Genomic DNA, 25,340 nt, shown 5'->3' on the forward strand with positions numbered 1-25,340 from the left:
AATTAGACGATTCAAACAAGATCGCACTTGACTATACTTTTCTTACACATTAGCCGCAATATATAAAATAATCTTGAATGGTGAATAATGTCAATAATCGTTATATAGGGAGTATTTCAGAACGGAGGAAGTAGGTAAGAGCTTACTTTGGTGCAATTTTAGCAATCACCCATTATAGTTGGGATTATTCGTGTTTAATCAAAAATTAAAATTATTGTAATTTAAAACAACTTAGAATTATTATAGAGAACTTAATAACATATTAGATTATTATGAGTAATTTTTTTTTTTAAATTAAGTTTTTATCGAGTTTAGATTTTTAATTTTGGAAAAGTTACCATGAATAATACAATCTTTTGCTTATTTTCCTGCAATAATACCAACTGTTGATAATCATGAATAATACCAATTTAAAGGGGTATTTTTCTATAATAATACCAACTTAGTTTATTATCTATTTTACCAATTTTTTTGTCATATAATCTCTTGTAGTTTGACTTTTAATATGGATTTTTTAGGAAAACACCCATCTAAATTAATAATTAATTAAAAGTTGATATTATTGTAAGGAAATAAATAAAAACTTCTATTATTCTTGCTAATTTTTTTTTTAATTTTTTCCAAAACTGGTTCAATATTTTTCGCACCAGTGGGCCCTTTCCAAGAGAGGACCTCGAGGAATTCCGAGTTACATTCTTCCCTTCCTCGTTGCTGGTTCTGTAAGCTCGACGAAAGCAAAAATGGCCGCTGTTTGGAGATCGAAGGTACCCCCGAATTCAGCAACCGTTGAAGAAGCTCGCAAAAGAGTGTTTGAATTCTTTAAGTTAGCCTCTAGATCACTTCCTAAAGTTATGGATATCTACAATCTCGAGGATGTCACCAATGTATCTCAACTTCGCTCCTCCATCTCTTCTCAGATCCGCAAGAACTCTCACATCAAAGATCCTAAGGTTCGTTAATTTTCATTTCTAATTTTGAGTTTGGATATTTATAGTATCTGTTTGTTTTTTCTATTTTGTTAAATTAGGGCTAACAATCTCGATTTTTTCGCGTTGTTACTTGTTGTAATTTGGTAAGGTTTTGGTTGGTTTTTGAATGTTGACTTGTGCTTCGGTTTTCGATTGAGAAAAAAAAAAATAGAATGTGCTTTAACTAAATAGTAAATGGATAGATTGAATATAGTGAGGTGTGATGTAATTACAGGTGCAATTTCAAGGAAGATATCTTTAAGGAGTAGAATGTGTTGTGGTATTTGAAAATTTTCTTTCTATTTTGGTTAATTAGAGCAAGGATTGTTATGTGATGAAACTTTTTGTAACTTGGTATTGTTTTGGATTGGTAGTTGTGATGTGGTTTTGGATGGAGAGAAAGTAAATTTAGAATGTGCTTAAACTGTATAGTAAAGAAATGGATGGATTTTCACCTATCAGGTGCAATGCATATGAAATTAATTTAGGGATTCATTATAATCTCATGTGATAAAAAAATATGTGTATTTCATTGTTGTTGGATGCCGAAATTTGCTTTAGTAAAGGCTGTAAGGAAACGTCTTTGATAAAGATTTGAGTCTTGGATTTGATGCAGGAACTGTCTAGTTTGTTCTAATTTGGGTGAAGGAGCTTTGTTTGGTCATCTTTTGATTAAGCATTTTATAGGATTGGCTTTCTTTAAAATAACTTATTTGGTTATGCTGATATTCTATTCTACTATCTGGTGAAACATGATTTCTTGTAACGAAGTTAGTTTGTTGGTGAGTTGGGGTTTCGGATTCACCATATATCATTTTGCTCTACTATAGCACTTCCTAGGCATTGAAACTTGAGATTGAAAATTTCTTGCACTGCAAATTTGAAAACCAGGCACTATGCCGGTCCCATTATGTTGTATGTAGTACAAACTCTTTCTTAAGGACTAAGGTGGCATTTAGAGGAGCATACCATTATTTAATGATAGAATTTAGTAGTTCTTTTAACTTTGTTGCCTTTTTGTTGTTTTAAATTACAAAAGTTTGTATATAAATATGTAGCGAGAGTGTCTAGAGTGAGACGTTCCCCTAGGGTTTTAGGTTTTCCTCCCCTTAGTGGGCTCTTGGCCGTCGGGGGCTAGGGTTTTGGCCAGAATTTGGTGTTCGTTTTTTTCTCTCCCTTTGGTGTAGATGTTTTTGTTTGTTTTGCACGGTAGGCTTTTGGTTTTTGGGTGCTGTTTGTTTGGGCGGCTGCTCTTCTCTTGTTTCTTGTTGTTTCATTATATGGTGTTTGCTCGATGGTGCTTTTCTCATATTGGTGTTTGTGGCAGCATCCTGCTGTTTCTTTTTTTTTTTTTTATTTTTTTTGGTTTGGGTGGTGTCTGGTGCGGCTTTTCTTGAATTTTTCTGGTTTTTGCGAAGCTTCTTTGGTGTTGTTCGTGGGTTTTTCATGTTTTTTTCTTTTCGATGAAGTGGTTGCTGCTAAACCAATCTTGTGAGATTAGTAGATTTTTTGGGTTTTGCAAATCTGGTTTTGAATTTTTCTGGAGTGATTGTTTTTGGAGGCTCTTTGGTTTCGTTTTTGGGGATGGCTTTCTGGGTTTAGCTGGGTCATTGCTGGTATGTTTGATGGAGGTTGTTGGTGGCAATCAGCTGCTGATGTGTTTGATGGAGGCTAGTGGTTTTGTGGGTTGTTTTTTGGGTTTTTGTACTGGGTTGTTGTGGTTTGGTTGCTGTTTTGAGGGGGGTGGGCAATTTCCGTATGATGGTGATGTTTTGAAGGGTCGGGTGTTGGTTAGGAATGGGTGTTGGTGTTTTGTGATTTGGAAGCTGGTTCTGGGCGTTCCTTAGTGTTGTTGTGGTGGTTCGTGTGGGCTTCGATGGTTTTGGTGCTTTTCATGGGATCAATTATTGGTGGGTTGTGAGTTGGAAACTGTGGTCGGTCGAATTCTGATAATTAGTTGCTTAATTTCAAGTATGATGCCTTGGATCCTGCTGAAATGAGGGTACTGTTTTGATAGTGTTTTTATTGTTGTGGGAATTTGGAGGTAATAGTTGTAGGTGGTGGTGGTGACAGTTGTCGTGGTCTAAGTGCAGTTGAAAGGTTCATTGTGGTTTGGGTTGTTTTTGGTCCGGTTTTTAGGTTTCGGTTGTGGAAGTGACAGTTAATTGTGAATCACGTGTGACTTTCGAACCCCTCTCGACTTCTGGGTTGAGCTTTGCCCTCCATGTGGTCTTGAGTAGTGTGGGCGATTATTTGATGATTTTGGTGTCTTTCTCGTGGTGTTGATGATGGGTTGTTTGTACCGACTGCCTCTTCTCTACTAAAATCTAATGTGTAGATATTCCCTTTACTGTTTCTCCTTTGGCTTCTGATGTTGAGCTTTGCCTCCATGTTGCCATTGGTTGTAATGGTGGTTCCATCTTCCGTTCCTTTTGACGCCTGGTGTTTTGGGGTCCTTAGGGTCCTGGTGTGTTGGCTTCTTCCTCGTTGTGTGGGTCCAGTGGTGTTGGCCACCCTACGGGTTGAGGGTCTAAAGATGTTGGCCTCCCCTCGTTTTGCTGTCAGGGTTAAGTGAGGTGGAGGGTTTTTATCTACTCACGGTTTTTTGATGGGCGGGGTGGTTGGTGAGCAAGCAGTTGGTTTCGGTTGATCGACGACCCTGTTTTGCACTAGTTCTAGGCTTAGGGCTCCCCAGGGTTAGGCTTTAGATGGTTGGTAAGCCCATCTAGCTTGGGCTTATTTGTTTGGTGCGATTGGTGGACCGGCTTGTGGCTCTCTCATGGTGTATGCATGGACAAAAATTGCGGTCGCGGATGCGTATGCGGAAACGGTCACAGTGTCGCGAAAAAAGGCTATAACGGAGAAATAATGCGAATCGCGGCCGATGCGATGTGATTTTTAAAAAAAATATAAGGGGTTTTGAACTTATAATTGCATTTTTGTTGTTGAACTAATATTATTATGCAATAATATGCAACTAGCTATTATAATTGCAATATTTAAGATTCTTTTTGTGTATAATTAATTAACTTTAGTTATTAGTTAATTATTTTGTTTATCAACTAAAATTATGAGTAACTATAATTTAAGTAATCGTAATAATTAAATTTAGTGGGTACTAATAAAATTTTTACGGGAAGACAAATAACGTTGTAACGGTGATATATCGTTATAACGGTAAAATAACGGGGTTTACACGTTATATAATGGTCAACGCGACATTTTGACTGTGAAATTTCATGCAGCGTTATATAACGGGATTTAACGCCACGATAACTTTCAAACATGTTATATAACGGGCGTTATGTAATGTAACGGGGGAGTTTTTATTCCATGGGTGTATGTTTTATTTTAGGGTTTTTAGATGTTAGGTGAGTGGGGATGTGACTTACCTTCAGGTGTATCACCTCTTGTCTTGGTGTTGCATTTTATACCTTTTGGGTATGGGCTTGGTGTGAGTAGTGGTTTGCCCACCTTTAAAGGGTGCCCGACATCTTTTGCTTCCTCAATGACTTTTCCCTATGGGGTTTTTTTATGTCAGAGAGGCGCTGTAGATGTCCCTTTGTTGCTTTTTTGTCTCTTTTTGAGAATCCTATTAATGAAATTTCCCATTTTTTAAAAAAAAAAAAAATCACACAATTTTGTTTGGAAGGCTTAATTGCCTTTTAATGTTAGGACGTAGGCTTGCTTGGTGGCTCTGGGCAAACTAAACACAATGAAAAATCTTTAGACTCGTCGTCCCAATTCCGATCTCAACCCTAATCAGTGTATCATGTGCCATAAAAGCTAGGAGTTCAATAATAGTTTATTTCTTCACTTTAATTATGCAAGAGGATTATAGGATAGACTCTTTCTCATCGAAGAGGAATCTTGGATTGCTCCACAACATGTTTTTGATTTCTTAGGGATGAAATATTATGGCTTCGGGCCTAATAATATCCTACATAAGCTTTGAAATGCATGTTTCTTGGCTACCATTTGGTCTATTTGGTTAGAACGAAATAGTCGTATTTTTAGAGATCAATTTTTGCATGTAGAAATTATGTGGGCGAAAGTTATTTTTTAAAAAAATCTCTATAGATGAAAACTTTTAGGATTTTAAATTGTGTTTCTCAGGGAATTCTTTATCGAAGTGAACTTAGGGTCATTTTGTAAGTAGTTTCATGGAAGGTCCCTTAACTATACTTTCTATTTTTATTAATATATTTTCTTAATAAAACAAAGGTACTCTTGATAGAAATTTGCATGTCCAACTCTTGGATTCATAATTAATACCAACTCCCTATCAACCTCTATTAAGGGAAAAAAGTTGCATAATTGTGTTTATTGTTGAGAAGCTAATTAAAATATACTTCTTTAAGACTTTTGTCTTTTTAAGTTTGCATCATATGACTTAAGAAGCTTTTCATATATTTGAGTCAAGGTTTGATTTTCACTTCTTATGGGAAGTAGAGGTGTTCAAAAGATATTTGACGACCCAACAACTTATAACCGATTTCGATTTCACGTATTTTACTTCAAAAATGGATTTACAATTATGTTAAAACCAACAAATCATTGTTATCATCCACTATCTCACTCAAAAACAGGGTTTGGGTGTGGAAAGGTGACAGACAATCCATACATGTACCCCTTCAAAGAGAGGGTCAGAGGAGTGCAGATAATTTTACCCCTAAAAGCCATGCATAAAGAGGAAAATGAGTGACATCGTTGCCTTAAGAGGAAAATCATTAGCTGTTCATCTCTTCGTTATATATTAACATTTCTACTATGATTATTCATCATTGCTCTCAATTTTCCCCCAATCTATTAGTTTAAAAGATGTTTCTTTTTAAGTCACCAAAATGGACACACACAACCAACCCCCCCCCCCCATCCAAGAAAATTTAATTTTGCTTTGCCTTTGCCTTTGGTGGGTTGTTTGTTGTTGGTACTTGATCATTATGACTTTTATATAAAGAGGACATCACAGAGGACTCTTCCTTATATAGAAGGATGATAATCAACTTCTCTTTGCCCCATGTGCAAGTTGGTAACCAATGTTTTGGACATTTCCTTTCAGTTTGTAGTCTGTACCAAGAAAAAAGAATTGATGAATGATGACCCTTGATCTAAATTTAATTCTAGTGAAATATGCAATGCCAATATTTGGAGGCTTGGACACTTGGAGCTTGGTATTCTTGAACTTGACCTGAATGACTAATAACTTGCATTTTTGTGAGTGCATTTACTTGTCAATTGAATTCAATGCATACAAGAAACAACACCAGAGCGTTTTCTAAAAGAACTGCCTTTTGTATGTACTCGTTTGCAGTTTAAGTGCATTGATATTGTAGCTATCTTTATGTGCTTTTTGGGATTCCTCTTCCCGTTGATGTATGAAATATTTCTTCATTAATCAAAAAATTTCCTTATCAAAATAAATAATTTGTATTTTTGTGATTTTGTTATGTGTTTTACTTTTTTTAAAGAAAGTTCTTGCTTCAATCAAATTCTCTTAGGTAACCACACCCTCTCAACTGCAAATTAAACCTACAATGCTTTTATAGGTGAGTGTAGCCATTTGGGGTTCATTTCAAAATGGCTGAAAGTTAAGGAACAACTTAGCAACCTATTGAAAAGTGATTAAACATGGAAAACGAGAAAGGACGATGACTGCATTATATGTCTACTAAGCTACCTCTAATTAATTTGCAAACTGGGATCCTACTTGGGCTTGCGAAAGGTCGCAACTCTTCTCCTTTTATACAAATTATGAATTCATCATACTTGGTCATTGGAAGAAGGCCCATGTTTTAGGCACGTGAAAGAGAGCTCTATTGAGGATTTGATCATCTTGTTTACCGTAGAAGCTAGAAGGATTAGAGCAGAAGTATTTACAGTGAAAATTAAAAACCCTTGTAACTTAAGGGATGGATGATTTTTTGTTAGATTAGTAACATAATACTATTGTCAAATTGATTTTGGATGGGAGGGCAAACATGTGTGTAGTATAACTTTCCACTGCCGACTTTTACATATTCTTCAAGATTTTGTCACACCCATGACATTAATATCCAATAGATTTCTAGTCACTTGCAGCTTTCAGGTGTTTTAATGACATGTTCAACTGTGCTTTTCCGGGTCACATTGTCCTAAAGCATCTATCATATGATCTTCACCGTGGCCTTTTGAACCTCATATTTTTTTCATTATCTTGGCCATGCTTTAAAGAATGAAGTGAGTATCAGAGCACAGGTCTGGTGAAACTTTACCCTGTGGATGTAGTTATGCTAGTTTAATTTTTTCTGATAGGGAGAGATGAGAGTAATTGTTTTGTTTTTTTTGGATGTGGCAGAGGGGATATTTGATGTGAGTTATGGCATATCTGGCTGTTAAGTTTGATATTGTATTTGCCAAATGAATAGTGAGAGTAATTGTTTGCAATAGATTCGTATTTCATAGTCAACCACACCTCCCCCGATTAAAACTCATTTCCTGAAAACTGGAAAGAAGAAAATTAAGCAGTTGTGTCATTGAAGAAAACCATTTATTAGTCCAGATCAAATATAATGTTGTGAACCAATTTGTTGCTAGCTGTTCATTTGGTTTGTTTAACTTTTAATGCGTACAATAAGTAGCATTATTTCTTTGTAAAGGTAATTTGATTAACTATTTGTAAAGGTAATCTGACGAAATCAACTTTTTGGGAATTCAGTATGTTTATGGATTGGAGGCCTGTGGTACAGTTGGAAATTCTGACTTTTCTATGACCAGTGATCAGTCGCTACTAGTGTTCGATTAGAACACCCCTTTCGCTTGCAGTTGGCAATTCACATGTAAAAATCACTATCTTTTGGATCAACCGTCATAACACTTTTTAAATATTAAGTTATTTCTGAATTTAAGAAGCTGAAAGAAACCACTCCGAGCTTTTTTTTTCCAAATTCTAGCTGATAAAGCAACTTAGGAATTTTCTTTTCTTGGCTGCTTGACGAGGTTAACAATCTAAAAGCCAAAAGACCAACCAAAGTGCTGTCTAAAACCCAATTTTCAGAAATTTCCTTACCTTGTTTATTGAATTGTATAAATTTATAATAGTGTAGCTTGCATGATATGGAAGTGATACTTGTCCAAATATCTGCAGGTAATCGACATGCTACTCTTCAAAGGAATGGAGGAACTCGAAAACATTGTGGAACATTCAAAGCAGCGTCACCACATCGTTGGCCAGTATGTTGTGGGACAACAAGGGCTTGTTCAGGATTTGGGTACCAAAGATCAGGGTATCTCTCCATTCCTTAAAAACTTCTACGGAAGTAACTACTTCTAAATCATCTTGCATGGTAAATCCTTTCCAGTTTGTAGACATTCAAATAAAATCAGTATCTAACTACAATGTTTTACTGCTGGGAAATCAATTTTCAGTTTTTGGATTTATATAATGAACATGATGCCTGCCTGATCTTACTTTCCTTGTATAAGCATGGCATCATTATCACCAGCTAGAAATTCATTGTTTCCCCAGTTTTCTGTTCTTTCTTGGATTCTGGAGTGGGACAGTAATTAGTGCGTGGGGCAACAAGTTTTGAGTGATTCAGAATCATTGTGTTTAATCGATTTGATGATGGAAATAATTATTTACGTGATTATCATAACATTGTGATAGGCACACTACTAACTTGTCTAGACGATTTATGAGGCGTATTGCGGTTAGAGTATAATTTTTTAGATTTTATTAATATTTATTTTTCCAACAAATTAAATATAATATTTTTTAATAAAAAAATCTTATGAAATAGGATGCTTTTAAGATTTCAACAAACACATTGACTCCAATACAAAAATTAGGTTATAAATAGGTTTCAACTAAAATTGATAATATTGAATTGAAAAATCAGTCACCAAGTTCAAGTTACGGTTCGGATTGATCTTTGTGTACTTTAAGAGTCTAATTATGTTTCAACAGTCAAATTTTTAAAATTATATAACACTTTAATTTCTTGTCGATTTGTAAGTTAATTTGAAGTTGATCAAAAAATAATATTTATAAGAACTACCCAAGTTATATATGGCTTTTCCTTGTGGATTCATTTTTTAATGTTTATGAAAAAGAGATTAGTTGAATATTTCGTGAAAAGAAATGAGTATACCATATTTCCACAAGCACCGGTTAAAAATCATTTAGGTGCAGAGCAGAGCCGCCCTACATCAAATTAGGGTTTAATTACACGCATCAAACCAATAGAATGAGTACATAAAAAAGCAAAGACCATCAAGGTTGAAAAAATATATGTATCTTAAAAAGTCGTCGTGCTTTTCGTTTCATCATTCATTTTTAATAATTACTAAAATACTCTTAAATTTATTTTCAACTATAAAATTAATATTATTATTATTAGTAAACTAAAATTATTAAAAATAATTAAATTAAAATATAAAATATCAATTTCAAAGAAGAAATTTTTTTAAAAAAAATCGAAAAATAAACCTATTCGCACGTGTTAGGTTGAAATTCGATACATGTTCTTTTCCAACGTTTTGTAAAAAAATCGTATTACTGCAAGATTAATGGCATTAGAAACTAGACTTCAAGAGCTTTTTAACAATATATTATATGCCCAATTTCAATTATCGAGCGAGAAATGACGACCGTTTAAAATTTGTCGTGATTTTTAGTACATCCAGTCACTTAAACACACACGATCGGACCGCGGTGGAGTCACTTTTACGCGACCGTACCGCGGTCCGGTCGCGTGTTTTACACGACCATACCCCGGTCTAGTCGCATGTTTTACATGACTGGATGCACTAAAAATCACTGCAAACTTTAAACGTTCGTCATTTTTTGCTCGGTTATGAAAATTGGGCATATAATATGTCATTGGAAAGCTCTTGAATTCTAGTTTCTATGTCGCAAACCTTGAATTAATTTGATTTTTGTATTAAAAGTTAAACCCAAAAGATTGAACACATATCAAATTTCAGCACAAGCAAATTTTAAATGATCGTCATATCTCGTTCGGTTATCGAAATTGGGCATATAATATATCTTTGGAAAGTTCTTGAAGTCTAGGTTCTAATGCCTTAAACATTGCAATTATGTGATTTTGCTATCAAAAGTTATGGTCAAAAGAGTGAACATGTATCAAATTTCAACACAAGCATTTTTTTTTAATCTTATTGAATCCTTACCGAATTCATTTTGATGATTATTATCATTTACCATAGAGTTTCAATAGAGTTTTAGTGCAAAGAGTTTTAAAATAGAAATTAGAGAGATAAAATTATGAAATTTCATTAAAGGTAATATTGGAATTCAATATATAAAGGGTGGCGACGCAATTAAAAAGATGGTAACGTTTAGTAATAAAAAAAAAAAAAAAGCTACTACACTAAACGTTTAGTAATACCCAAAAATAAAATTATGAAATTAGAGAGATTAAATCATGCTATTTTTATTTTTAATTATTTTATTAGTTATGTTATATTTTTATTAATGAACATGCATATATATTTTCTCTTCCAATTTTATCTATGAATAATATCTTCTTGGTGAGCCATGTTGGACACAATTTTATGGCCTTGATGTAAAATGTAAGTTCGGAAATTTTTTTAAAATGGTAATAAAGATGAAGTCAAGAGTTTGTATCAAATGAGTAGAAAATGAGAAATGGAGGATTTAAATTTAATGCATATTATTAAAAATATCATATGTAATATTGTGTGCTATTGAATTGAATTTTTTTTTCGTGTCAATCGTCAATATAGAAATATGCATCGTGGCAAATTTGTATCAATCTAACATTTAAATTGATTGCATTCATTTTTGTGTCAATTATTAATAAGGAAATTATTTTTTTCTTTCAAAAGTTGTATAAATAAAAAGTATTATGCTCTCTTTTTTTTATTGTCTCCTTAATATCTTTAAGTACGTATCATAAAAAAATTATAAAAATTATATATTTAAATTCTTTGCATTAAAATAAATTTATAAGATCTCACACGAATATATTTTGTCTAAAAAATTAAAAGTAAATAAATAAAAAGAAATAAAGAGAGTAATTAATTGCGAACGTAGATTGTTTGATTTCCACTAAAACTTGATACGTATAAGCAACACATGAGAGTTTAATATTTGTACTTTTTGCTTTATCTTTATTAGTGGTATTTGATGATGTGTGAATGCATTATTGCTATGGGGAGTAATGTGATACTATTTTATTTATACTCTCTCCGTTCTTTTTTGATCTTCCGTTTTGGGTTTTTCACACATATTAAAGAAGATAAAATCTTTGGGTTGTAGTGGGTATTATTTTAATTAAATAATAATGTGAAGTAATGATTGTATTGGAAGTATGAGGTTGTAGTGGGTATTATTTTAATCAAATAGTAGTGTGAAGTAATGATTGTATTGAAAGTATGAGAAAGAAAATAATTATAAATAAAAGAAAAGAGGTACATTAAAAGAAAATGGGGGGTTTTAATGGGTAAAAGTGGGATAAAAACATTCTAAAAATAAAAAGCATTCTAAAGTGAAAGAACTTTTGAAACTACCCGTTATAGTAATGTGGAAGATCAAAAAAGAACGGAGAGAGTATTAATTAAATAAACGAGTAATATAGAAGCAAAGTGGTGAGTTCACAAATACAAAGTTATTAAATTAATTGGTTGTATGTAAAATAAATACTAATTAAAAACCGTAATGGAGCAAAATGAATGAAACAAAGGATACTAATTAAGGTCTTCCCTTACGGGCTATTCTTGATCGACTACGAATGCATCATATAATAAAATGTACACAATATGAAAAACAAAAAATTCCTCTTAAAAATACTCAACACAACTACAAGCCAATAAAATTATTCCAACATTGATCTACCCAAAAGAGGAAAAAAATGATAGGAAATCTCTAGTAAGTAAATATTGTACAAGATTGTATTGATAATACATTAATACAAGTACTCAAGACAATATGAGTTTGCACATCTATGAACGAATGGGATTGGCGCTGTTGCTGTTCTCTCCATAACTTGGCACCTGGCCATTTTACAAAAGCTACTCCTGTTCTCCTGGTTAATAAGTTAAAATGCCGTCATTCTCTTGGGCGGGCAAGCCAAAGCGAACTTAAAGCACGCAACCTCGAGAAATAATCATGAATAGCTAAAAGCGCACGAGCTGATTGCCGTGTTGTCAATATCCGATGCATTTGTTGTAGCGTTTGTTGGCGTAGGTTATCAGCCTGCCAGATAACCAACAAAACCAATCCATTGTTCAGGGTTAATTTGTAATAACAAGAACAAAACTAAAGAGCTGTTAAGATAATACATAAGAACAGAACAGAACAGAACAAGAACAAAACTTAAAAATCTAAAATCGACAAACGCAATGCAGTTTCAATCAAATTAGTTAAATGTCTATAAGAAAAACAACCGAGTACTAATGGAACTGGAAGTGAAACAGAAGATCCATAAATTATGTATTTTATTATATTGAAGAAGTATTCCATTCCTGTTTTCTTTCAGGAAACATGTATTCGTAAAAGTTTATAAATCCTAGAGCAATCGAGAGACAAGTGATGACAACCAGAAAGCATCCGAGTCTCAACAGCCACGGCCAAACGGGTGAGCAGGCATGTAGATGAAATCTTTCAGGAAAAACCAAACCCGTACTCTTGTGATGAGAATGAATTAGCAACATGATCAGATGTAAGAGATCCTAGTAGTGACCGTCCACCATTAGCTTCCCTTAGCTACCAAGTAATAATGTCCACGGGAAGCTCATCTAGAAAAAGCAGCTAGAAATGGGCTTAGATCGTTGTTTTTTTTTTAATTGTCACAAAATAGTGCTACTAATTTATCTATACATCATACCAGACCATAATCATGCTCCCATAACAATGCTAAAGCTTGCTCATAGAGATTAATAAGGAGAAAGAGTCAGAAGGTTCACATGTACAAGCCTCGGCCACACCGTAGCAAATCAACTGCCTTTGCCTTAACCTCTGTAGCTGCAATAAGGTTGTTTACGATTGAGCCTCAATCCAAAAGATAATCAACTACACTACTATGTCAATGGCGAAAGACGGCTGCTTCTGACAGACCCTAAACTGAGAGGGATGACAGTCCTACCGAGGTATAAAAGATGTAGTAAAGCAATCAGGGTTCTAAGGACCAGGCACAATGTGCAAGGCCGTAAGGCACGCCTCATTGTGACGAGGCGTTTGAGAGAAATATAGATTGAAAAATGTGAAAAAACTTTGGTTTCGCTTTTTTTGCTCCAAGGTGAACCTTAGGTGGGTTTCCTAGATATCAACTCACCCAGGCATGTAAAGTGAAGAGGATGATGCACCTAAAGCCTTAGCAACTACGCATACTTTTAAACATTGTGTCATACTACTAAACAGACAAAGAAAGTTGGGGTGACATTAATTCTTTTGAAACACCGCATATTAGATGTGCACTCAACTAAATCATCAATACAATTGGAGTTCGAGAAATTCTCCATGCAAGAACCCTGTGCAAGTAGCATGCACTCTATTTGGCATAGTTAGATGAGAAGTAAGCTCAAAACCGAAATGGCGGGTGAAAACCAAAAGGCTAATAATATTATAAGAAATGGTGGTTAATGAGACTTGTTATACACCCACATATCAAAACAGGGGAAGGAAGGGGGAGGGTACATGACAATGTTGAACTACAATTTAAGATATGTTTACTTTAACTGAAGCACCTCTAGAAAACTAATATGGCTAAGATATCAGCACAGAACATTTAGGAAAGCTGTAGTTACATGCCAAACACAGCCACAACTCTAGCAGAAAACTCATGTGAGGGGAACCAAGGAAACATGAGAAAAAAAAAAGAAAAAAAAAAATCAAGGGAAAGCGCATTGTTCACATACTAGTAAAGGCTTAAAGTGATTGAACTGATTGGATTTACTTAATTTGAACATGAAAAGGAAGATACCTGGCGAATAAAGCCTTCAAGAGTACCAAGTTTCCCCATAGCCATGGCCATTTGGCCCATATAATTTGCAACATTTCCCGATGAACCAGACGAGCCAAGAGAGCCACTGGACAAGGTCTCTGCCAGTGACTGCTGTAGTGCCTCCATTCCCTGAGACAATGCATCTTCAGCCTGCTGTGAAGATTGTTGCAAGTTCTGAATCGCATTCACTTGTTGTTCAGTCAGAGGCTCTAACTGGTTCACAAGCAGCTGCAGAATAGAGCTCCAATTCAGGATGCATTATTTTAAACTATCGAAACAGTTTCTTCGAAAGTAATGCAAAATAGTCCACACTATCTACAAAATAAATGAACTCTAATATTGAAGTCCCTCTTAGCTGTGAGAAATAGAGACTATTCCCAACAATGGCTCACCTTAAGAAGCTCAGATGAACGAAAGCCACCTAACCACAGAAAGCACCTTTCAGCAGGTGTTTTCCACATACCCGACAAAAGATGGAAAACGTCATTCTTGGCTGCATTGGATTTGAGCCGGAAAATATCATCATAATGTGCGACGACACTATCAACAATGACACGAAGTTCAGCATCACCAGCGTGAGCATTTACTGCTGCTCTTAACTCGTTGACTTGACGGTTTTGCTCTTCCAGCCAGCGTGCATATTCCACATCAAAAGCCATTGCCCCTGCTGATGACAGATTTTACAGGGTCCGTCAGACTTTAACAGTTAATTGAGATAAAAATCCATTATGCCTTTTCTATTTCCCATTCCAAAGTCAGTATGCATGAGAGAAAATCATATTTTCAGAGCATTGCATGCACAATGAAAAAGGCCCACAAATAAGGCATGCTTATATTTGATGGTAACGCACAGGGGTAATACAAGTCAAACCAACTACAAAAAGGGAAGTAAAGATGGTTGCACATAAACTAAACGTATTAAGGTTATTGTAAAGAGAGAAACATGATGGTGGATATGTGATGAAATAGAGTGAAGGGAAATTACATCACCCTAGGGCCTTGTGGATAGTCTATTACCCCACTATGAGTCATAACGTCTCTTCATACTATTACTACCTGTCCTCTCTCTAAAACCAATTCACACCTATTCTTAGCTCAGGATCATTGTAACATAACTCGCTAGCTAATTCACCTTTTGAATTCGCGATCCACTCAAAATTGCTGAAAAATAGCTAAAAACCAACAAAAATTCACTTTTTACGATTTGTGAGGGCCAAGGAGATTTGTAAATCATGTGACAATGCTCAACACACATCCATTTTTGTTAGTTTGACATCTATTACCCCTTATTGCATTACCCCAAATGCAACTATGCATGTCTGCCCACAATGGAACCTCATTATGCATGCTTAAAATGACACTGAGCATTACGTGATATGTCATGGTACGACCACCACCCAGAAAATCACTAATATGATATCCGTTCTCTACCACACTGAAACTATATTTACTGCCTAAGCTAAATTTAACTGGTTTCTACAATAAATTTATTTTTAATGGTTTCAGGAAAATATAATAAATCGCAGGAACTGAACTTACCATTTCCACCAGTTGAATGGGCTTGATCCCCTGAGCTTGAAATGAAAATTCCCTAAAAGTGCCAAAAGGTAAGCACATGAAAGAAGAGAAAGTTCTTCAGTGTCTATCAGGGAAAGATACCAACTGATGCAAAGAACACAGATCTTGAGAAAAAATAAGATAGGCAACAAGATCTAACCTGTTGTCGTGCTCGTTGGAGCTCCTGCTCGAGCTGAGTCAGCTTCAGTCTGCTGCTTTCCAGCTGTTGAACATATGCCTAGATCCAACAAATATGAGAAATTAGAGAATAAAAGCATGAGAATGATGAGGCAAACTCAAAACAAAACAGAAAGTGAGCTGATTATTACATTCGATACGGCATTACTAAAATGATCAGACTGGTTACTTAGCCAGGGGGTAGTGAGAACAATGCGAGAGAAAGAGATACAAAGTTACCAAAATCTTAAAAGGGGGTACTTAATATTAAACGAAGCAAAAAACGTAAAGAGCAAACATCAATTAGGAACAGAGGAAGTATATGACTACTGTTTTCAAACAGAAAAAAAAAAAAAAAAAAAAAAAAAAAAAAAAAAAAAAAACCAAAAAATTAACAAAAAGTCAAAGCATATGCAATCAACAATTAATGGATATCTTACTTTCTTCCTCAATCGGCTTTTCCGTGCTGCCTCACGGTTCTGAGCAAGCCTTCGAAGAGTCTATAAGATACATCTAAAACGATGTCACAAAAATAAAGCAATATAAAGTCAAATAAAGAGTTAAACAAGAAAATTCTAACCTTCTGATCTTTAGGCTCCTTTGATCTATCACTCGAATCAGAAGCTGCATGAGTAGTCATCTGAAGTCTATCAAACTGCACAAGTGCCATATACAATGCCAGTCACATGACATAACTACATAAGCTACATTTACATAAACAAGATTTGAACATATTCAACCGAAAAATAAATGCATCTTTATAACATAGAAGAAAGTTAATATGTAGAAAAGGACCAATGCTTGCTATGAGTAGTGTCTTTGTCAAAAAGAAAGAAGAAAGGTTACCCTCTTGTTTCTTTCATCTGTGTCTGCATCTGTTGAAATATCAGTCCTTGGACTAGCATCTGCCATATTAGACTCTCCCCAATTTTCCAAACTACCGCTAGAAACAGAAACCAGATTATTTTGTACACTGTTTTGTGATGGCGTTGCAGATGGATTTATATTTAGTAAACCTGAAGCCTGATCCAGCAAGAAAATTACGATCAAACAAAAGCTAAAGCGACAAAATTAGCAATCCAAGCACACAAATGCATACCCACTAAAACAACTCACCAAAGTTCCTCCCAGTGTACAACAGTAAATACATGAACACCACAAAAAAAAAAAAAAGAATCTTGATGAAATTGAAACATGACAATTAGTGGGAGTAGAAATTTCACCTTATTATTAGAGATGTTGAGAAGGGGATCAGTAGGAACAAGACGGTCACTTGATTTTGTTAAATTTATCCCAGGATCTGCAAAATAACAAAATCACTGATGAAACAATAGAGAAATCTCAAGCAACTACGATGTTATACTTGAAGAAACCGATCCTTGAAGTTGAAACCAACATCTAAATTATGTATATATAAGATCTTAATTCAAATAAACATAATGCAATTATTAGTGATAAAATGGATAACATCAACTCGTAATTCAGAAAAAGGTAAATAACACTAAAGATAGAGTTGAAATCAGCCAATGATAAACAAACAGCAATGTCAATAGTCAAATTAAGGTTATTTACAAGATCGTCATGATACAAACATAGCATTGTGAGAACTAAAGACAACATTCCAACTACCGAAATAAATCTTCAATTTTTAGAGTACTTTATTTACATTCTCTTATGATTTACAAATTAGCAAACAAGCCTAGCAAAGAATATAAGAAAAGAACACTACTGATAATTTCAAGATTATCACTGACATGACGAAATGATTAGACATATCCAGTAAACAGCGAGATTCGACAATATCAACAAAAATATAAGTCATAAACTTCACCTAGCTACATTATCAACTACTCTAATAGAGTTTCCCCTCCAATGTAACATAATTCATCAACTAGTTCGCCTTTATTATTTGCAATTAGCCAAAAATGGCCCAAAACCGACCATATTTCACTTTCTTTGATTCGCAATTTGTGAGAAGATTAACAAATCATGTGATATTGTTCCCCTTTCCATCAACTCAACAACTTTTAGTACTGCACTAAAATTATCAGAATTCAAATATACCACTTCTACTTTCATTCTCATCAATGAAAATACAACCATCAACTTCAAAAATTACATACAAACATTGTATGTATCTTTCTCGAGTACAGAAATTTCTACAAGGATAATGCAAAGTTGCAAACTCAAAAACTGCATACTGCCGGGAAGCTAAGTAGCTTATAAGTTAAGACCCAGAAAGTTTTTAGTTGCAACTAAGCATGCCAATAATGCGGCAATAATGAATACTTGACCCTTTTCTAGATTAGATTTGATAGAAAATGGAGACGAGATCAGCTCCTTGATTCAAACATAAATGAGCACAACTCCATACAAACTTAAACAAGCATTTCAATCAGCTAATCAACAGGTTAAGGAAGTTAATAGCTTACTTCTAAGATCTATAAGATTCTCGACTAGGAAGCCATTTGTTTGAGCCAGAACCCCAAAACCAGAAACTCGGAAGGAAATGGAGCTTGATTCACTGTAACCACAACAAACATATTAGTACCTTATAGAAATAGAAGTAAAGCTACATATTACCTATTTGATCAAACAGGGGTGCACATTAGAGTTATTAATGTCCTTTATGAGAGATTTCAATTAATGAAATACTACAGACAAGAAGCCATCATCCTCAACTACTCATTACTGGGTGAAGAGGTATCATATTTAATGGTTCTTATGCCGTCCATTAGGGCACCTCTCGGCACTACTATGAGCAACTCAGAAAGGATCAAAACTTGAAATTCCAATGAAACAGAAATCATGTGCCAGCAATGTAAATACAGCATTAATCTGAAGCTACCCATTTAGAATTGAGATATCTTTTTAACCTTAGAAGAATAACATCAAAATAAATTTCTCTCACAGAAATTCCAATTAAAGAAGAGCACATAAACAAATCAATAGAACTAGCTGTAATTCATAGTCACACACACACAGGCAGAGAAAGTTAAGCATATAATTATAGTAAGCAAGGAGATAAAGAAGATGAATTTACAGTGCAGTAGAGATTGGTATTGAAGGATCAAAACTCGGCATCCCGTTGGCAGCTTCGTTTTCAGCTTCCACTCCAACCCTCAAGCTTTGGCTCCCCATGAACCATCATCATCACCACCTCCACAGCTATGTATCCACAAATTCAAGAACAATACCCCTCAACAAAAACAACTCCTTAAAAAGTTACAATCTTAAGCTTCCCGAACAAAACTAATATAAATTTATAACCACCCAAATGAAGAAGCTGATGTGATCACCCAATAAAACAAAGTAGACAGTCAAAACCCCAAAGAAAACTGACAAACCCCAATTACCAAACCCACAATAGTTTATAGTTGAAGTCAACAAAAGACCACCTTAAAATGCCCTAATACAACAATACTACCAGATCAAAAGGCTTGAAACAACTTCCAATTAAGTAATTTAATATAAAACTTGGGACCCAATTGAGGAAACATAAGATTGACAGGAATTACTAACAATTATCTAATAAAATACAACTTCAATCTTTTCACCAAAGAAAACCCAGAATCTCAAATTTGAATTGGATTGAAGAGAAACAAAGATTTACCCAGTAAAACAGAAAATTGGGCAGCAAATAAGCAAAACTCAGAAAGCTGAGCACTAATACAACAAAAAAATCCAGATAAAAAAAGGGGGAAAGATTAAAAACATCGAGCTACCCAAGTGACAAAAAGGCTAGAAATTTTCAGTCTTTTGCTTTGACTTTTATGTGAATTGTAAAAAAAAAATAAAACCCAAAAGGAAATTTAGCAAATTTTTCTAAAAAAAAAGATTAAAAAAGTTAACTGAAAGCAAGTTGTGTCATTACAGCTAAGCTTGACGCAATCCACACCTGGGATTCTGATAGTTTACTATATTCGTTGGATTAAGTAGAAATAAGAGAGAGAAAGGGTAGAAGAGGGGGAAAAGGGAGACGTTTGGATCCTTCCAATCTCTAGACGTCTTTTTACTGCCCAACATCCATATTTCAAGGGCTCATGCTCTTGAGTAAATTTGTTTTTTTTTTTTTTTAATCCAGTAATCTACTATTCCTATTCTATTAAATTTTCTTTTAACTTTAAAATAGTATCTGAAAACTTACCACTATATATCATTATTCATGATAAATATTCTTTAAACTGCGTGCCCAACTAATTTATAGAGCACTTCCTGTCAGTTTTATTAGTTGTTTTACTTGAAAAATCATTTTATTTATATTATAGTTTTTGAACATAATTAGCTTTAATCAACTTAATTTAATATTTTTATGCGAGTATCAAATAAAAACAGAGGAAGTATAATTTATCTATTTGATCTATTTAGTTGTCTATAGCTTTTTTTATAGAATAACATAATTCTTACCAAAACAAAATTTCTTACATTATCTCTATACAAAGTTCACTAGTGGAAAAAAACGTATTTGCTGCTAATCATTTGCTGCGGTTTATGTACATACGCAGCAATAAGTAGGAAAAAGAATTAGAAAAAAAAAAAGAAAACATTAATTGCTGCGGTTTTGAGACTTAACCGCAGCAAATACGTATGAGCAGCTTCAATTGCTGCGGTTAGATATATGCCCGCAGCAAAAAATCACATTTAATTGCTCCGGTTCTTAATTACCCGCAGCAAATAACCCTTATTCAATAACCTTTAAAATTCATCAGCATTAATTGTTGCGGTTTATCTTATTGACCGCAGCAAATAGGGTTTCAAAATGGCGCCTTGCATTTTCTCTAACGTTTATATTTTCATAATATAACCCTTAAGCTTCTGTTTCATTCTTCAAAACAAACGCTCAAAACAAACCCACGCACAGCAGTTCTTCAAACATACGCACAGCAGTTCTTCTGTTTCATTCATAAACTATAATTCTTCAAACTTCATCTTCTTCAAACATCATCGAACATTATCAAACTTTCCAGAATTCTTCAAACCCTTAATCTTCTTCAAACATCGAACATCATCATCTTCTTCAAACAACCGTTCCATTCCAGAATTCTCTCAAACTTCTCTTGTTCATTATCAAACTTCAAACATCGAACATTCTTCAAAACATTCTTCAAACTTCAAACTTCATTATCGAACATTCTTATATTGTTCTTCAAGGTATTATTTTTTCAAGCTTAATTTAAATTCTTCAACTTCATTATGTTTTAGTGATTTAGTTTTTTTATACTAATTTTTTTTCATTGTATAGGTTATACTAACCCACCATAACCCACGAAATTCAAGGTATCATTTTCATTTTGATTTTGTAAGTTAGGTTTAAATTTGTCATACTTTATGAATGTATATGTTGTTGTTGTTTTTAAGTTTTAAATTTATCATATATATCATGGTTTGTTATATTTTTAAGTAGTTTCTTCATTTTATTTATCAATGTGTGTGTTTTTTATGTTTTAAATTTATCATAATTTATTTCTAGTTTGTAAATTAGGTTTAATTAACGTTGTTTATGGTTAAATGAATGAATGAGTTGTTGATATGAATGTTAATTAGTTGTCCAAGTTTATGAATGTGATTTTATTTTTATTTTTTTTATATGAATATTATTAATTATAGTTACTATAATAAACATCATTTGGATAGTGTTAAATGAACATTGTGTTATTATTTGGATTAATTAGTGTTAAATGAATGATTATTACTTAATTTTGTGGTTATTTAGAGTTCGTTAAGTATATATGTTTAAAAGTTGTGTATTAATTTTGTTTTGAATCAATTAATCACACTAATTAGGATGACAAACGATCGTTCTTGGATGTATGGAAGCATTGAATCGTCGGAATTTATTGATGGCGTATTAGAATTTTGTAGTATTGCGGTTGAACATCAAGTTAGGACGGGGGGAGTTGGTTTTTATTGCCCATGTGTCAGTTGTGGCAATGTATCAAAGGTAGATAGTGTTGATATCCTTAGGGAGCACATACTTCGACGTGGGTTTAGGCCTCAATATCATGTTTGGGTTTGGTATGGTGAGGAGGGAGTTTACAAAGAGAAAAGTGTTGTTGAGGACGTCAATAATGTGGCCGATGTCAATGAGGATGTAGTAGATCATGTTGATGGGTATGAGACAGATGAAGAGAATGTCGATGAGGATGTGGATCGTGTTGATGAGATGATGGAGGGAGTCGAGGATGAGTTAGGAAAACGTCCTCGTGTTTTTGACTTGTTGACAGAGGCTTCTCAAAAGCCTTTGTACCCTGGATGTACAAAGTTCACCAAACTAACAGCAGTGTTGACAATTTTCAACATTAAGTCAAAGTTCAATTGGAGTGACGCTAGTTTCACAATGTTATTAGAAGCGTTAGGTGAGTTGCTTCCTGAGGGAAATGAACTTCCAAAGTCGACATATTATGCCAAAAAGCTCATGTGTCCTTTCGGCTTAGAGTACCAGAAGATTCATGCGTGTCCGAATGATTGTGTGTTGTATCGGAATGAAAACAAGAACTTAGAAGAGTGTCCTAGGTGTGGGTTATCGCGCTACAAGCGTAAAGGGGCTCGGGATGCTAAAGAGCCCCCGGCTAAGGTATTGTGGTATCTTCCAATAATACCTAGATTCAAGCGCTTGTTTTCTATAAAGAAAGATGCGTTAAATTTGAGGTGGCATGCAGATAGGGTGAAGAAAGGTCACTTGCTCACACATCCATCTGATTCTCCGGAGTGGAAGAGTATTGATAGGTTGCATAAGACTTTTGGGGATGAGGTTCGTAATTTAAGGCTCGGACTGTGTACGGATGGAATGAACCCGTTCGGCAATCTTAGTTCTCAACATAGTACTTGGCCGGTACTTTTAGTGATCTATAATTTGCCACCTTGGTTGTGTATGAAGCGTAAGTACATAATGCTTTCGCTTCTTATCTCGGGTCCTAAATAACCTGGCAATGACATAGATGTGTATCTTGCACCTCTCGTTGAGGATTTGAGAAAGATGTGGGATGAAGGCGTTTCAGTGTTTGATGCATATGCTAATGAGGAGTTCACCTTGCGTGCAATGCTTTTATGCAATGTTAATGATTTTCCGGCATATGGCAACTTATCGGGGTATAAGAACAAAGGGAAGAAAGCATGCCCGATATGTATCGATGACATGGAATCCACGTGGATTCCTAAGTGCAAACACGTATTCATGCACCATCGAAAGTTCCTCCCACGAGACCACCAATATCGTAAGAAGAAGAAGTTGTTCAATGGGGAGGTTGAGGACCGTGTAGCTCGTCGACCGTTGACCGGTTATGAGGTTTATGAACAGGTTAAGGGAGTTGAGACTGTATTTGGTAAAACGGGGCAAGTGCAAGGAGGTGAAGGCCGATTATGGAAAAAAGAATCAATCTTTTGGAAGCTTCCATATTGGAGAGATCTACAGGTTAGGCATTGTCTTGACGTTATGCATATAGAGAAAAATGTATGCGATGCCATACTCGGGACTCTCATGAACATTCCGGGTAAGACAAAAGATGTTAGGGCCGTGCGAGATTGGTTTGAATGTAAGGGTCTTCGTCCGGAGTTGTGGGCACATGTTAAGGTGAGTAAGAAAAGAAATAGAGCTGATGATGAAGTTGGTGACAATAAGAAGAAGATGCTTAATGACAAAGTTTATTTGCCTCCAGCTTGCTACACATTGTCCAAAGCAGAGAAGCGGACATTTTGTGAGTGTTTGTATGGCATTAAGGTTCCGTCTGGGTACTCATCCAACATGAAGAGATTTGTTAGCCTAAATGGTGAGCTGAAGTTGGGAAGCATGAAATCTCACGATTGCCATGTAATGATGCAAGTGTTCTTACCAATTGCAATCCGTGGAATACTGCCAAAACATGTGAGATATGCTATTACCGAACTATGTTCGTTCTTCAACACAATTTGTAGTAAAGTTCTTGATCCCTTTAAACTTGATGCACTTCAACTCGACGTGATTGTAACTTTATGCAAGTTTGAGATGTATTTTCCACCTTCTTTCTTTGACATAATGGTTTATCTTATTGTCCATCTCGTTCGTGAGATCAAACTTTTGGGTCCAGTTTTTTTAAGGTGGTGTTATCCTTTTGAAAGACACATGAGTGTTTTACAAAACAAGGTGAGGAATCCAGCACAACCCGAGGGGAGTATGATTCAAGGCACTGTGAGCGATGAGATTAGTAACTTTATAGCCGAGTAATTGGCCATGGCAAAGCCTATTGGACTTCCCACCTCTAGACATGAAGGAAGGCTTGAGGGAAAAGGAACAATTGGCTCCAAATCGGTCACACCTCCTCGAGAAAGCCTTCTACAAGCACACTTGTATGTGTTGCATCATATTCCGGAAGTTCATCCTTTTTTGAGTGAGCATTTTGATATATTGCGCGCAAAACATCCTTCCAAAGGGGATAAGGCATTGATGCAGTTGCATAACAAGACGTTTATTAATTGGTTTCATAATCGAGTAATATCCGAAGAACTCAAGGGTGTATCCGAAATTGTTAAGTGGTTAGCTTTTGGTCCTCGTGATGATGTCAACAAATATGAGGGTTACGATGTCAATGGCTTCACATTTTGGACTGAGGGTCAAGACAAGAAGTCATCGTATCTACAGAATAGTGGGGTTTCTATTTTGGCGTCATCTACATTTTACGCGAGTGCGAAGGATCAAGCGCCGGTTGATGCTAAATTGGTATACTACGGGCGGGTACATGAAATATGGGAGCTTGACTACTCTACTTTCAATATTGGTCTTTTCAAATGTAAGTGGGTAGATAATAATCGACGATGCATAAAAAATGACGACCCTTGTGGATTCACTCTTGTAGACTTAGCTCGTTTGCGTGATAGTGAGGAGCCATTCATACTAGCCAAGCAAGTATTCTACATTGTAGACCCGTCTGATAAAAAATGGTCTATTGTTGTACCGGGAAAAAGAAGCATTCTTGGTATAGGTGATGTTGAGGATGAGAAAGAATATGAAGCTTTTGAAGACTCCCCTCCCTTTATCAATTCAATATCAGTGGATCAAGATGATGTAGATGTTGGTTATATGCGTGTAGATCACACGGAAGGAATACATTTGAATTAAGTGATTCACAAGGTATGAATTTAAAGCTTTTAAAAGTTTTTTTGGCACTTGGTTTGTTTTGCATGAAACTTTGCACAGAACACTTATTTGTTATATATTATTGTGTTGAACGTACGTATTAGAATTGTAAATCATAGTCATATTCTTAATATTACTTAGCTTATGTTCTAATATATTTCTATTCATACTCTTTCAGGTACTGATATATAATGCATCTATTCAGAGACGAAATTGTCCCCGAGATTGAGACCTCGGATAATGAGCATCGTAGTTACGACAGTGAAGAGGACCAAATTGTGAGATTCGAGCGTATGGCTGAAGACGCTCCACCTCTAGATAATGATTTTGAGACTGAAGACGCCCCACTAGTGGATGCTCCCACTACCAGTAAGAAAAGAAAAGGGCGAGGTCCTACGAAAAACCTCAAAGTCACGGAACCAATGCATTTGGAATACAATGCATTGGGTCAACCCTGCGGAAAATGGCGTAGGCAATATGGAAAAAAAGTGGGCCTATGTATCCGCAAGATTTCCATATTGCACGCATGGAACGAGGTTCCAGAGGGTTTGAAAAACTCTC

General features: G+C 35.0%; 2 protein-coding genes across 4 annotated transcripts; one reads left to right on the forward strand and one right to left on the reverse strand.

The window, feature by feature from the left end:
• Positions 1–627: 627 nt before the first annotated feature.
• LOC130800648 (NADH dehydrogenase [ubiquinone] 1 alpha subcomplex subunit 6-like) lies at positions 628–8,622 on the forward strand. Its single transcript, XM_057664212.1, has 2 exons — positions 628–950; positions 8,095–8,622. Exons 1-2 carry the CDS (start codon positions 741–743, stop codon positions 8,278–8,280), a joined length of 396 nt encoding a protein of 131 aa, XP_057520195.1. The 5' UTR covers positions 628–740; the 3' UTR covers positions 8,281–8,622.
• A 2,909-nt stretch (positions 8,623–11,531) lies between these two features.
• Positions 11,532–19,742, reverse strand: LOC130800649 (transcription factor TGA6-like). Of its 3 annotated transcripts, XM_057664215.1 has the most exons (12): positions 18,714–19,742; positions 18,103–18,194; positions 16,894–16,970; positions 16,517–16,693; positions 16,251–16,325; positions 16,111–16,170; positions 15,654–15,731; positions 15,476–15,527; positions 14,329–14,603; positions 13,916–14,164; positions 12,900–12,957; positions 11,532–12,189 (listed from the first exon to the last, which is right to left on the reverse strand). In XM_057664215.1, the coding sequence occupies exons 1-12, from the start codon at positions 18,809–18,811 to the stop codon at positions 12,185–12,187; spliced, it is 1,296 nt and encodes a 431-aa protein (XP_057520198.1). In that variant the 5' UTR covers positions 18,812–19,742; the 3' UTR covers positions 11,532–12,184. The 3 variants fall into 3 exon arrangements, with proteins under 3 accessions (XP_057520198.1, XP_057520197.1, XP_057520196.1); XM_057664214.1 differs by lacking the exon at positions 12,900–12,957 and having other exon boundaries at positions 11,537–12,189; positions 14,329–14,600; positions 18,714–19,665; XM_057664213.1 differs by lacking the exon at positions 12,900–12,957 and having other exon boundaries at positions 11,546–12,189.
• Positions 19,743–25,340: the final 5,598 nt, after the last annotated feature.

Source organism: Amaranthus tricolor, chromosome 15, assembly GCF_026212465.1.
Source record: "Amaranthus tricolor cultivar Red isolate AtriRed21 chromosome 15, ASM2621246v1, whole genome shotgun sequence".
Lineage (NCBI taxonomy): Eukaryota > Viridiplantae > Streptophyta > Magnoliopsida > Caryophyllales > Amaranthaceae > Amaranthus > Amaranthus tricolor.

Excerpts from the sequence above, each read along its gene's own strand:
- LOC130800648 (XM_057664212.1), top strand. The coding sequence starts at position 741 with ATGGCCGCTGTTTGGAGATCGAAGGTACCCCCGAATTCAGCAACCGTT. Across the intron at positions 951-8,094 it reads CTCACATCAAAGATCCTAAG|GTAATCGACATGCTACTCTT; the intron begins GTTCGTTAATTT and ends AAATATCTGCAG.
- LOC130800649 (XM_057664213.1), bottom strand. The coding sequence starts at position 18,811 with ATGGGGAGCCAAAGCTTGAGGGTTGGAGTGGAAGCTGAAAACGAAGCT. Across the intron at positions 16,326-16,516 it reads CAGATGAAAGAAACAAGAGG|TTTGATAGACTTCAGATGAC; the intron begins GTAACCTTTCTT and ends GCACTTGTGCAG. Across the intron at positions 15,732-16,110 it reads AAAGCCGATTGAGGAAGAAA|GCATATGTTCAACAGCTGGA; the intron begins GTAAGATATCCA and ends TGTTGGATCTAG.